Source organism: Rhinoderma darwinii, chromosome 3, assembly GCF_050947455.1.
Source record: "Rhinoderma darwinii isolate aRhiDar2 chromosome 3, aRhiDar2.hap1, whole genome shotgun sequence".
NCBI lineage: Eukaryota > Metazoa > Chordata > Amphibia > Anura > Rhinodermatidae > Rhinoderma > Rhinoderma darwinii.
This window is the reverse complement of record NC_134689.1, coordinates 399,265,961-399,277,531: the sequence shown is the minus strand read 5'-3', so window position 1 is coordinate 399,277,531 and position 11,571 is coordinate 399,265,961. Positions and strand designations below refer to the sequence as shown.

Here is an 11,571-nt window from a genome sequence, read left to right as displayed (position 1 = left end):
ATCTATCTATCTATCTATCTATCTATCTATCTATCTATCTATCTATCTATCTATCTATCTATCTATCTATCTATCTATCATCTATCTCATATCTATTTCATTTCTATCTATGTATAAATCATTCTTCAGTACCTTAAAATTGCCTTTATGAGTTGTGTATAGCTCCTTAAAGTGATGTTCTGGGCTTGGGATTTTCGGCCATACCTTCTTCTTCAGGAACCTGCCATGGTATAGTAAGTAAGACTCAGTCATTGTCATTTAGTTAGGTTTTATCATGTGGTAATAAGCTTAAAAATTTCACTTACCTTCTTTGACATGTAGTTAACAGGATAATCGCAACAATAGGGATCAGGCCAGCAATCACATAAAGTGTAACTTGGAGTACGTCGACAGCTGAGGAAAACATGGAAATAAAATATCGAAGATCTGTTTTGCTTTCCCTAATGACTTTCTTCTCTTCTCTGTTTTAAAAAAATAAAATAATTTCTAGACATAGAATCAGTCGGGTGGATACCATTTTCTAGAATATATGCCACCAAAGTGCTGCCCCCTACTGCCGCCTGCATTGGTGCAGGAGAAATGGCAGCTCTTGTTTATTCTATAGACAGATTACTATGTATACTCACCACTTGATACCTGGACATCAAAATTCATCCACTGACTCCAGTAGCCATCGAATTCCCCATCTGCTTTGACTCTCACACTGATCGTGTACTCAGTCCCTCTAACAATATCAGGGAGGAAAATCTTCGCATAAGGCTGCTGTTCTTTTACCTAAATTATAACAAAATACAAACAACGAAAAGAGCGCTTAGCCCAAAACACAATACAAATAGTAGTCCAGTAGTCACGGTAATTAATATAAAAGCGTTCTGTTAAGGATCTACCAGGCACAGCTTCGGTATCCACGCCCATAGGTAATCAGTCTGCACCTGCTTCTATGTCTGTGAGACTGACTCCTTCTTCCACCACTCAGGATGGCAGGCTTAGGAGTGGGAGAGCCTATCACAGCCTGGCCAGACGGAGCTAGCTCCCGCCCTCTGTCTATTTATACCTGCCTTTCCTGTTCCTCCTTGCTTGTGATTCTTCTCTGTTGGTTTCCTGGCCCCGTTGCAGCTTCTTGTACTACTTGTCCCTGCTTCGTATTGACCCTGGCTTACTGACTACTCTTCTGCTCTGCGTTTGGTACCTCGTACACTCCTGGTTTGACTCGGCTTGTTCACTACTCTCCTGCTCTACGTTTGGCACCTCGTACTCTCCTGGTTTGACTCGGCTTGTTTACTACTCTTGTTGCTCACGGTGTTGCCGTGGGCAACTGCCCCGTTTCCCTTTGTTCTGTGTTTCCTTGTCTGGTTGTCTGTCGTGCACTTACTGAGTGTAGGGACCGTCGCCCAGTTGTACCCCGTCGCCTAGGGCGGGTCGTTGCAAGTAGGCAGGGACTGAGTGGCGGGTAGATTAGGGCTCACTTGTCTGTTTCCCTATCCCTGTCATTACACGTTCGACCCAAATCAGCACAAAAGCCTCATAAAGTATCTGTCGACGATATCCTGTACACACTCCCAAAACACAGCTTGTAAACAGATGATAATGATTGTCACAGCTCATATGCATCCCGCTTCTGTAGTGACGTCACTGGGGCTCCTCAAGGACAGATTGAGGGTTCGGCCGGAGTGTCCCCGTCCCATATGTACACTGACCATATATCACCATACACACACATTACACTGATCATATATACACTGATCTCACCATACATATACATTACACTGATCATATATAGAAAAAATGTATATGGGATGCACACCTATCTTGACGGTGTGGTGCAAAGGGGTTGAGATGAAGTCCCAATGTATATAGTCATGATTGCCCCAGCACTCACAAGAAAACAAGAAAATATATTGCAAGTTGAATAGATTTATTTTTTCACAAAGCCGTATATCATATACTGCTTCATATGTAATCAGCGTTTTTATATGAATACATGAGTAGAAGCAACTTATTAACCCCTTCCCGCTCCTGGACGTACTATTAGGTCATGGTAACTGTATCGTTCGCGCTCCATGACCTAATAGTACGTCACGGGAGTAACAGCCGTTTCGGCCATCTTCCCGACACATGCAGGAACTGTAACAGCTGCTGTCTTGTTCAGCAGTTGCCGCAGCTCCCGCTGTGTCCACGCTGATTAACCCCTTAGAAGCCGCGTTCAATAGGGATCGCGGCTTTTTAGGGGTTAAGCTACAATCTCTGGCCTGCTACATGATAGCGGCCGGCGATGGTGGCTATGGCAACCGGACGCCTAACAATGGCATCCGGCTATACCATCTACGGAAGCCTAGTGGGTCCTGACAAAGTCAGGACCCACTATGCTTGCTGTCAGTGAGTAGCTGACAGCTCTAATACACTGCACTACGCATGTAGTGCAGTGTATTAGAATAGCGATCAGAGCCTCCTTACCTTAAGTCTGCTAGTGGGACAAAGTAATAAAGTTAAAAAAAAAAGTAAAAAAAGATGTGTAAAAATAAGAAAATAAAAGTTTTAAAAGTGATAAAAGTAAAAATCCCCCTTTTTCCCTTATCAGTCCTTTATTATTAATAAAAATATATAAACAAACAAATAAACTATACAAAATTGGTATCGCCGCGTCCGTAACGGCCTGAACTACACAATTATTTCGTTATTTACCCAGCGCGGTGAACGACGTAAAAGAAAATAATAATAAACCGTACCACAATCACAATTGTTTGATCACTTCACCTCCCAAAGAATGGAATAAAAAGAGATCAAAAGGTCGCATGTACCTAAAAATGGTACTGATCGAAACTACAGTTCGTTACACAAAAAACAAGTCTTCGCACGGCTTTATTGATGGAAAAATAAAAAAGTTCTGGCTCTTAGAATAAGGCAACACAAAAAGTGAATGATTTTTACAACAAGTATTTTTAATGTGCAAACGCCATAAGACATAAAAAAAACTATAAACATCTGGTATCGCCGTAATCGTATCGCCCCGCAGAATAAAGTGAATTTGTCATTTATAGCGCACGGTGAACGCTGTAAAAAAGTAGAATAAAAAAACAATAGTAGAATTGCTGTTTTTTAGTCACCACGCCACCTAAAAATAGAATAAAAACTGATCAAAAAGTCGCATGCACCCCAAAAAAACTACAATGAATTCCTCAAGGGGTCTAGTTTCCAAAATGGGGTCACTTTTGGGGTTTCCACTGTTTTGGCACCACAAGACCTCTTCAAACCGGACATGGTGCCTAATAAAAAAGAGGCCTCAAAATCCAGTAGGTGCTCCTTTGCTTCGGAGGCCGGTGCTTCAGTCCATTACCGCACTAGAGCCACATGTGGGATATTTCTCTAAACTCCAGAATCTGGGCAATAAATATTACGTTGCGTTTCTTTGGTGAAACCTTTTGTGTTATAGAAAAAAAATGGTATAAAAAGGATTTTCTGACAAAAATAAATAAATATGTAAATTTCACCTCTGCGTTGGTCTAAATTCCCGTGAAACACCTAAAGAGTTCATAAACTTTCTAAATGCTGTTGTGAATACTTGAGGGGTCTAGATTCTAAAATGGGGTGTTTCATAGGGGTGTCTAATATATAGGCCCCTCAAAGCAACTTCAGAACTGGAACCTAAAAAAAATAAAAAATTATTGAAAATACATGGCCACACCAGTACCCGTGTACCTGTACGAGTTACCAGTACAGAAACCCCCAAACCAGACTGCATCCTGGACTACAATAGGTACATGGGAGGGGTGGACTTGTCAGATCAAGTCCTGAAGCCCTACAGCGCCATGCGGTGTGGTATAAGAAGCTGGCCGTGCACATCATAGAGATGGCATTGTACAACGCGTTCGTGCTACGTCGATCTGCAGGCCAGAGGGGAACTTTCCTGGAATTTCAAGAGATGGTTATCAAGAAACAAATTTTTAGGGAACAAGAAGCGAGGCCATACGTATCGTACCAGGGCAACACTTTCCAGGAGAAGTTCCCCAAACTGGCAAGAAAGGAAAAAGTCAAAAGAGGTACAAAGTCTGCTATAAGAGGGGGATATGGGAGGACACAATATATCAATGTGACAAGTGTCCCGAAAAACGAAGGCTCTGTATGAAAGAGTGTTTTAAAATGTATCATACATCCCTTGATTTTTAATCTACCCCAGTTTTACTTACCCTGATGCACTCCGCACAGCTTATCCCCCCTCGTCTTTCCCCTCTGGGCCCTGCCGTGTGCCCAGGCAGCTGATAACAGCCACATTGAGGGTATTGCCATACCCGTGAGAACCCACATTACAGTTCATGGGGTGTATGTCTCCTGTCAAAATGCTCACTACACCTCTAGATGAATGCCTTAAGGGTGTAGTTTTTAAAACGGGGTCACTTCTTGGGGGTTTCAACTGTACTGGTTCCTCAGGGGCTTCTGCATACATGACTTCGCACCAGAAAATCCCCAGTAGGCCAAATGGTGGTCCTTTCCTTCTGAGCCCTCCCATGGGCCCATATGGCAGTTTATCACCACAAATGGGGTATTGCCGCACTCAGGAAAAATTGGGCAACAAAATGGGGTATTTTATTTCTTGTGAAAATAAGAAATTTTGAGCTAAAACGACATATTATTGGAAAAAATTTATTTTGTTTGAATTCCCTGCCCAATTCAAATAAGTTATGTGAAAAAACAGGGTGACTTCTGGTGGGTTTCCATTGCTTTGATACCTCTGGGGCTCTGCAAATGCGACATGGCACCCGAAAACCAATCCAGCAAAATCTGGACTCCAAAGAACATGTCACGAAGCGGGTTAGTGGACCCACTAGGCTGTACCGCCGTAGCGGGGAGGCAGCTGGCCAAATAACAGGAAACCCCAGCAATACAATGTCCCGCACAAGGGTACCTGGATAATCCGGACAGTGGCCGCAGCTCTGTCACTGATGGAGATGGGTGCAGCAGGTAACGCCAAACGTGGCGGATGACACAGGTGCCGCAGGTTGCGCCAGACGTGGCGGATTCCTCCGGACGTGGCAGATGACACAGGACATGGCGGATTCCTCCGGACATGGTAGATGACACAGGACGTGGCGGATTCCTCCGGACGTGGCAGATGACACAGGACATGGCGGATTCCTCCGGACATGGTAGATGACACAGGACGTGGCGGATTCCACTGGATGTGGCAGACTCAATACTAAAGGCACAACACGGGAAACAGGAACAAGGCACGGGTAACAACTGGAACAGGAAACACTAAGGGACCATTTGCAAGACAGACTGGAAAAACTAACAACGCTCAGGCAAGGATCAGAAGGCCTGGAGCCTTCTTATAGACCAGGAAATTGTGGCAGTTGATGATGATGACGATTTCCTTTGTGCGCACGCTGGGCCTTTAAGGCCGGGCACAAGCGTGCGCGCGAACCCTACGGGACACAGCAGACCAGAGCGGAAGTGAGCGCTGGCGTCTCCTAGGAAGGAGATGGGGGCCAGCGCTCACGGGTCCATGGCTGCGGCCGTCGAGAGGTGAGTAAACCCGACGGCCCGCGGCCATGGACGCTACAGTATTCCCCCTCTTACGCCCCCTCTTCTTGGGGCCAGAGCGAGAGAGGAATTTCTTAATAAGCGCAGGGGCACTGAGGTTCTCTTCTGGCTCCCAGGACCTCTCCTCAGGACCAAACCCTCTCCAGTCCACCAAATAGAAAGTCCTTCCTCCTACCCTCTTGCAGTCCAGGATCTCCCTCACCTCGAATATATCAGAAGAACCGCTGGGAGCAACTGTGGAACTAGAAGTCTTGCTGTAGCGGTTCAGGACCACTGGCTTCAGGAGGGACACATGAAAGGAGTTGGGGATTCTGAGGGTAGGTGGCAGCCGCAGCTTATAGGAGACAGGGTTTATTTGTTGCAGAATCTCGAAAGGACCAAGGAACCTGGGAGCAAACTTTAATGAGGGTACCTTCAAGCGAATGTTCCGAGAGGACAGCCAGACTTTAGTCCCCGGAAGATACTGAGACGGCTCTCTTTTCCTAGTATCTGCTATTCGCTTCATGCGATCAACTGCCAGTAAAATAGAGGACTGGGTCTGTTGCCAGATTTGCAAAAAGTCCCCATAAGCAGTCAGCAGCGGGTACTTGAGATGTGGTCGACACTGGAAGAGGGACTCTAGGATGTTGACTGTACACAATGTGAAATGGATTGGAAGTGGTGGACTCACTTGTGTGGTTGTTGTATGAGAACTCGGCCCATGGAAGAAGCTGTACCCAGTTATCGTGCTGTGAAGAGATGAAGTGGCGGAGATAATTCTCCATGATCTGGTTGATCCTCTCAACTTGCCCATTGGAATGGGGGTGATAAGCTGAGGAAAATTCCAATCTCACATCCAGGAGTTTACAGAGGGCTCTCCAGAACTTTGAGGTAAATTGAACACCCCGATCTGACACGATGTGAAGAGGCAAGCCATGCAAGCGAACGATGTGTAGAATGAAGAGACTTGCCACACAAGGAGCAGAAGGTAGGCCGGTCAGCGGGATAAAATGTGCCATCTTAGAGAACCGGTCCACCACCACCACCCAGACAGTGTTTCATCCTGCTGAGGGGGGAAAGTCTGTGACAAAGTCCATCGCAATGTGCTGCCAGGGGGCATTGGGTACAGGCAGAGGTTGAAGCAGGCCGGCAGGCTTGGAGTGAGTCACATTGTTAGAGGCACACACTGTGCAAGAAAAGACAAAGTCCAGAACATCTTTCGGTAGCGTGGGCCACCAGAAGTGACGAGCAATCAGGTCACGGGTTTTACGTACACCAGCGTGCCCAGCCAGTTTAGAACTGTGTCCCCAGCGGAGAATTCTTCTCCTGTCTGCCAACCAAACGAAAGTCCTCCCAGGAGGGATGTCTCTAACCTGCAGAGGATTAGCAGTGACAATACAGGACGGGTCTATGATAGTCTGAAGGGACTCCACCGTGTCTTCTGTCTCAAACGATCTGGACAGGACATCGGCCCTCACATTCTTGTCCGCGGGACGGTGGTGGAGCACAAACTGGAAACGGGTGAAGAACAGCGACCACCTGGCTTGACGGGGATCCAGTCGTTGTGCAGACTGAAGGTAGGTAAAGTTTTTGTGGTCGGTGAAGATCAGGATGGGGTAAGCAGCGCCCTCTAGAAGATGTCTCCACTCCTCCAGAGCCAATTTGATGGACAGCAGCTCCCGATCTCCAATGGAGTAATTGCGCTTAGCAGAAGAAAAAAGTCTTGAGTAGTAGCCACATACTACTGCCTTTTTTTTGGAGCTCCTATGGGACAGAAGTGCACCTGCACCAACAGAGGAAGCGTCCACTTACAGTGAGAACTGCCGAGATACGTCAGGATGATGGAGGATCGAGGCTGAAGTGAAGGCTTTCTTGAGGCTAATAAATGCGGACTCTGCCTCTGGAGTCCACACCTTGGCATTCACACCCTTCTTGGTAAGGGTAGAGATGGGAGCCGTCAGAGAAGAGAAGTTAGGAATAAACTGCCGGTAGAAATTGGCGAATCCCAGGAACCGCTGTATAGACCTTAAGCCTTGAGGACGTGGCCACTCCAGGACAGCTTTCACTATCTCAGGATCCATCTTGAGACCTTGATCCGAGATGATGTAGCCCAGGAAGGGCAGAGAACTCCTCTCAAAGACGCACTTCTCCAGCTTGGTGTATAAATGATTCTCCCTTAATCGTAGTAGAACCTGACGGACATGCCTCCGATGAGTCGTCGGATCTGGGGAGAATATCAAAATATCATCGAGATAAACAACAACACAGACATAGAGGAGATCTCGGGAAAAGATATCATTAACGAACTCCTGAAACACTGCGAAGGGGTTACACAGTCCGAAGGGCATCACTAGGTATTCATAGTGCCCGTCCCAGGTGTTAAATGCCGTCTTCCATTCATCACCCCGGCGATTCCGGACTAGATTGTAAGCCCCCCGCAGGTCTATCTTAGAAAAATTTTTGGCTCCTCGTATGCCATCAAACAGCTCAGATATAAGATATAAGTGGCAACGGGTATTTGTTCTTGACTGTGATCTGGTTGAGACCACGGTAGTCAATGCAGGGTCGAAGGGATCCGTCCTTCTTTTTAACGAAGAAGAATCCAGCCATGGCTCACGGCTGGGGAGGAACACTTTCGTATGAAACCCCTCTCCAGATTCTCCTTGATATAGGCCGACATGGACAGAGACTCAGGCAAGGTCATAAGTCTGATGTGGAGGCAGCGTCTCAGCCTCCCTTTTGCTGAAAACATCTGCATACTGAGAAAACTCGAGAGGCAGTCCCGCCAATGACTGAGGCAGAGGAGGCTTGACAGGATGGATCTGCAACAGACAACGACCATGGCACTTGGAACCCAATTGGAAAACCTCTCCAGAATTCCAGTCCAGGAATGGGGCATGTAGTCGAAGACAAGGTAGGCCCAGTAGAACAGGATTGATGGCCGTGGGCAAAACAAGAAAATAAATTAATTCAAAATGCAGGACTCCAACCTGGAGCTTCAACGGCTTGGTTTTAGAAATGATGGGATCAGGCAGAGGCAGTCAATTATCTGAGGCAACAGCCAAAGACGTCTCTAGGGGGACAGTGGGCAGCTGAAGATGATCCACAAGCTCTTTCTGGATGAAGTTTGCAGCAGAACCAGAGTCAATATAGGCAGAAACTTGATGCGTCCTGTCACCAGATACTAGGGTCACAGTAATAGTCAGCTTGGAAATTAATGCTTTATTAGGTACCGTTCAATCTAGAGTTGTCTCTCCAATCAGTCCTAGTCAATGGGGTCTCTCTGGCCTCTGGGGACACAGACGCACAATATGGCCTCCGCGGCCGCAATACAAACAAAGTCCAGAAGTGCGTCTTCCGTTGTTTCTCCTGGGTAGACAATTTGACATCGTTACTCTGCATAGGATCCCCTGGTGGGACGACTGAGGAGGATTGCTGGAAAGTAGAATCCAGCCTAGGAAGTTCTCTCTCCCGGAGAACCTCTTGGGAACGCTCCCGGATCCTCATGTCAACCCGGGTGGCGAATAGGATAAGATCGTCCAGGGTAGATGGCAGATCGCGAGCAGCCAGTTCGTCCCTGATACCTGAAGACAGTCCCTGCCAGAATGTGGCCCCCAAAGCCTCGTTGTTCCAGGTCAATTCAGAAGCCAGGATACGGAACTGAATGGCATACTCGCCCACGGAGAGGTCTCCCTCATGTAGGGTCAGCAAGGATGCAGCAGCCGAAGAAACTCTCCCAGGTTCTTCAAAGATCAAGAGGAAGGTCTGTAAGAAGCACTGCAAGTCACGGGTCTCTTGTCCCTGATGTTCCCACAGAGGATTAGCCCATGAAAGGGCTTTGGAGAGAGATGATGGAGGCGATCCTGACGTCATCCGAAGAGAAGGACCTGGCATGTAGTCTGAAGTGTATCAGGCACTGATTCAAAAATCCCCTGCAGGTCCCCGGGTCTCCGTCATAGCGTGGAGGTTTCGGCAAGAAACACAGGGGATTGATACCGGCACAGACAGGAAGTGTAGCAGGAGGAACAGCAGGAATTGGTGCGGTGACGACTGTGGTTGGAGCAAGCAGCTGATGGGCAATGGTCGTTCACCAACAGGAGGAGTTGGTCTTGTCGTGACTGGAGATCCTCCATCTCGGCAAGCATGGCTTGTGTCGTCAAAGTCTCAGGTTGACCAGCGGGGTCCATGGCCTGAGCGTACTGTCACGAAGCGGGTTAGTGGACCCACTAGGCCGTACCGACGTAGTGGGGAGGCAGCTGGCCAAACAACAGGAAACCCCAGTAATACAATGTCCCGCACAAGGGTACCTGGATAGTTCGGACAGTGGCCGCAGCTCTGGCACGGATGGAGATGGGTGCAGCAGGTAACGCCAAACATGGCGGATGACACAGGTGCCGCAGGTTGCGCCAGACGTGGCGGATTCCTCCGGACGTGGCAGATGACACAGGACTTGGCGGATTCCTCCGGACGTGGCAGCTGACACAGGACGTGGCCAATTCCTCTGGACGTGGCAGACTCAATACTAAATGCACAACACGGGAAACAGGAACAGGAACAAAGCACGGGTAACAACTGGAACGGGAAACACTAAGGGACCATTTGCAAGACAGTCTGGGAAAACTAACAACGCTCAGGCAACGATAAGAAGGCCTGGAGCCTTCTTATAGACCAGGAAATCGTGGCAGTTGATGATGATGACGATTTCCTTTGTGCGCGCTATGGCCCTTTAAGGCCGGGCACGAGCGTGCCCGCGCACCCTACGGGACACAGCAGACCGGAGCGGAAGTGAGCGCTGGCGTCTCCTAGAAGGAGATGGGGGCCAACGCTCACGGGTCCATGGCTGCAAGCGTCGGGAGGTGAGTAAAACCGACGGCCCGCGGCCATGGAGGCTACAGAACAAATAGCGCTCCTTTCCTTCAGAGCCCTCCCATGGGCCCAAACGGCATTTTATCACCACAAAAGGGGTATTGCTGCACTCAGGACAAATTGGGCAATACAATTGAGTATTTTATTTCTTGTGAAAATAAGAATTTTTTAGCTAAAACTACATATTATTGGAAAAAAATATTATTTTTTTAATTCCCAGCCCAATTCAAATAAGTTCTGTGAAGAAACTATGGGGTCTAAATGGTCACATTACCCAAAAATGAATTCCTTGAGGGGTGTAGTTTCCAAAATGGGGTTACTTCTGGTGGGTTTCCATTGCTTTGATACCTCTGGGGCTCTGCAAATGCGACATGGCACCCGAAAAAAAATCCAGCCAAATCTACACTCCAAAGAACACACAGCGCTCCTTCCCTTCTGAGGCCTCCCATGGGCCCAAACGGCAGTTTATCGCCACAAATGGGGTATAGCTGCACTCAGGAGAAATTGGGCAACAAAATGGGGTATTTTGTTCCCTGTGAAAATAAGACATTTTGATGAAAAATGACATCTTATTGGAAAAAATTTCTTTTTTTTTTTTTTTTAATTTCACAGCCCAATTCAAATATGTGCTGTGTAAAAACTGTTGGGTCAAAATGGTAACAACAACCATAAATGAATTCCTTGAGGGATGTAGTTTCCGAAATGGGGTCACTTCTGGGGGATTCCTACTGTTTTGGCACCACTTCAACACCTCTTCAAACCTGGCATGCTGTCTAAAATATATTCTAATAAAAAAGAGACCTCAAAATGTACTAGGTGCTTCTTTGTTTCTGGGGCTTGTGTTTTAGTCCACGAGCGCACTAGAGACACATGTGGGACATTTCTAAAAACTGCAGAATCGGAACAATACATATTTAGTAGTGTTTCTGTGGTAAAACCTTCTGTGTTACAGAAAAAAAATTGAATACAATTGAAATTCAGCAAGAAAAATTAAATTTGCAAATTTCACCTCTACTTTGCTTTAATTTCTGTGAAATGCCTGTAGGGTTAAATAAACTTTCTAAATGCTATTTTGAATACTTTGAGGGATCTAGTTTTCAAAATGGGGTGTTTATGGGGGTTTCTAATACATACGCTCCTCAAAGCCTTAGAAAAAAGGCTTTGGAAATTTTCTTAAAAATATGAGAA

The 11,571-nt window shown here is 46.9% G+C and overlaps 1 protein-coding gene across 4 annotated transcripts in view; it reads right to left on the bottom strand.

Annotated features, from left to right (window-relative positions):
* Positions 1-11,571, bottom strand: part of EPOR (erythropoietin receptor) — a 67,310-nt gene that overhangs the window by 3,381 nt on the left and 52,358 nt on the right. For all 4 annotated transcript variants that reach the window (XM_075859071.1, XM_075859069.1, XM_075859070.1 and 1 more), the window contains 3 exons: positions 627-774; positions 306-393; positions 133-220 (listed from right to left, as the gene is read on the bottom strand). In XM_075859071.1, the coding sequence (XP_075715186.1) occupies positions 133-220; positions 306-393; positions 627-774 (324 nt within the window). The remainder of the gene's footprint in view (positions 1-132; positions 221-305; positions 394-626; positions 775-11,571) is intronic.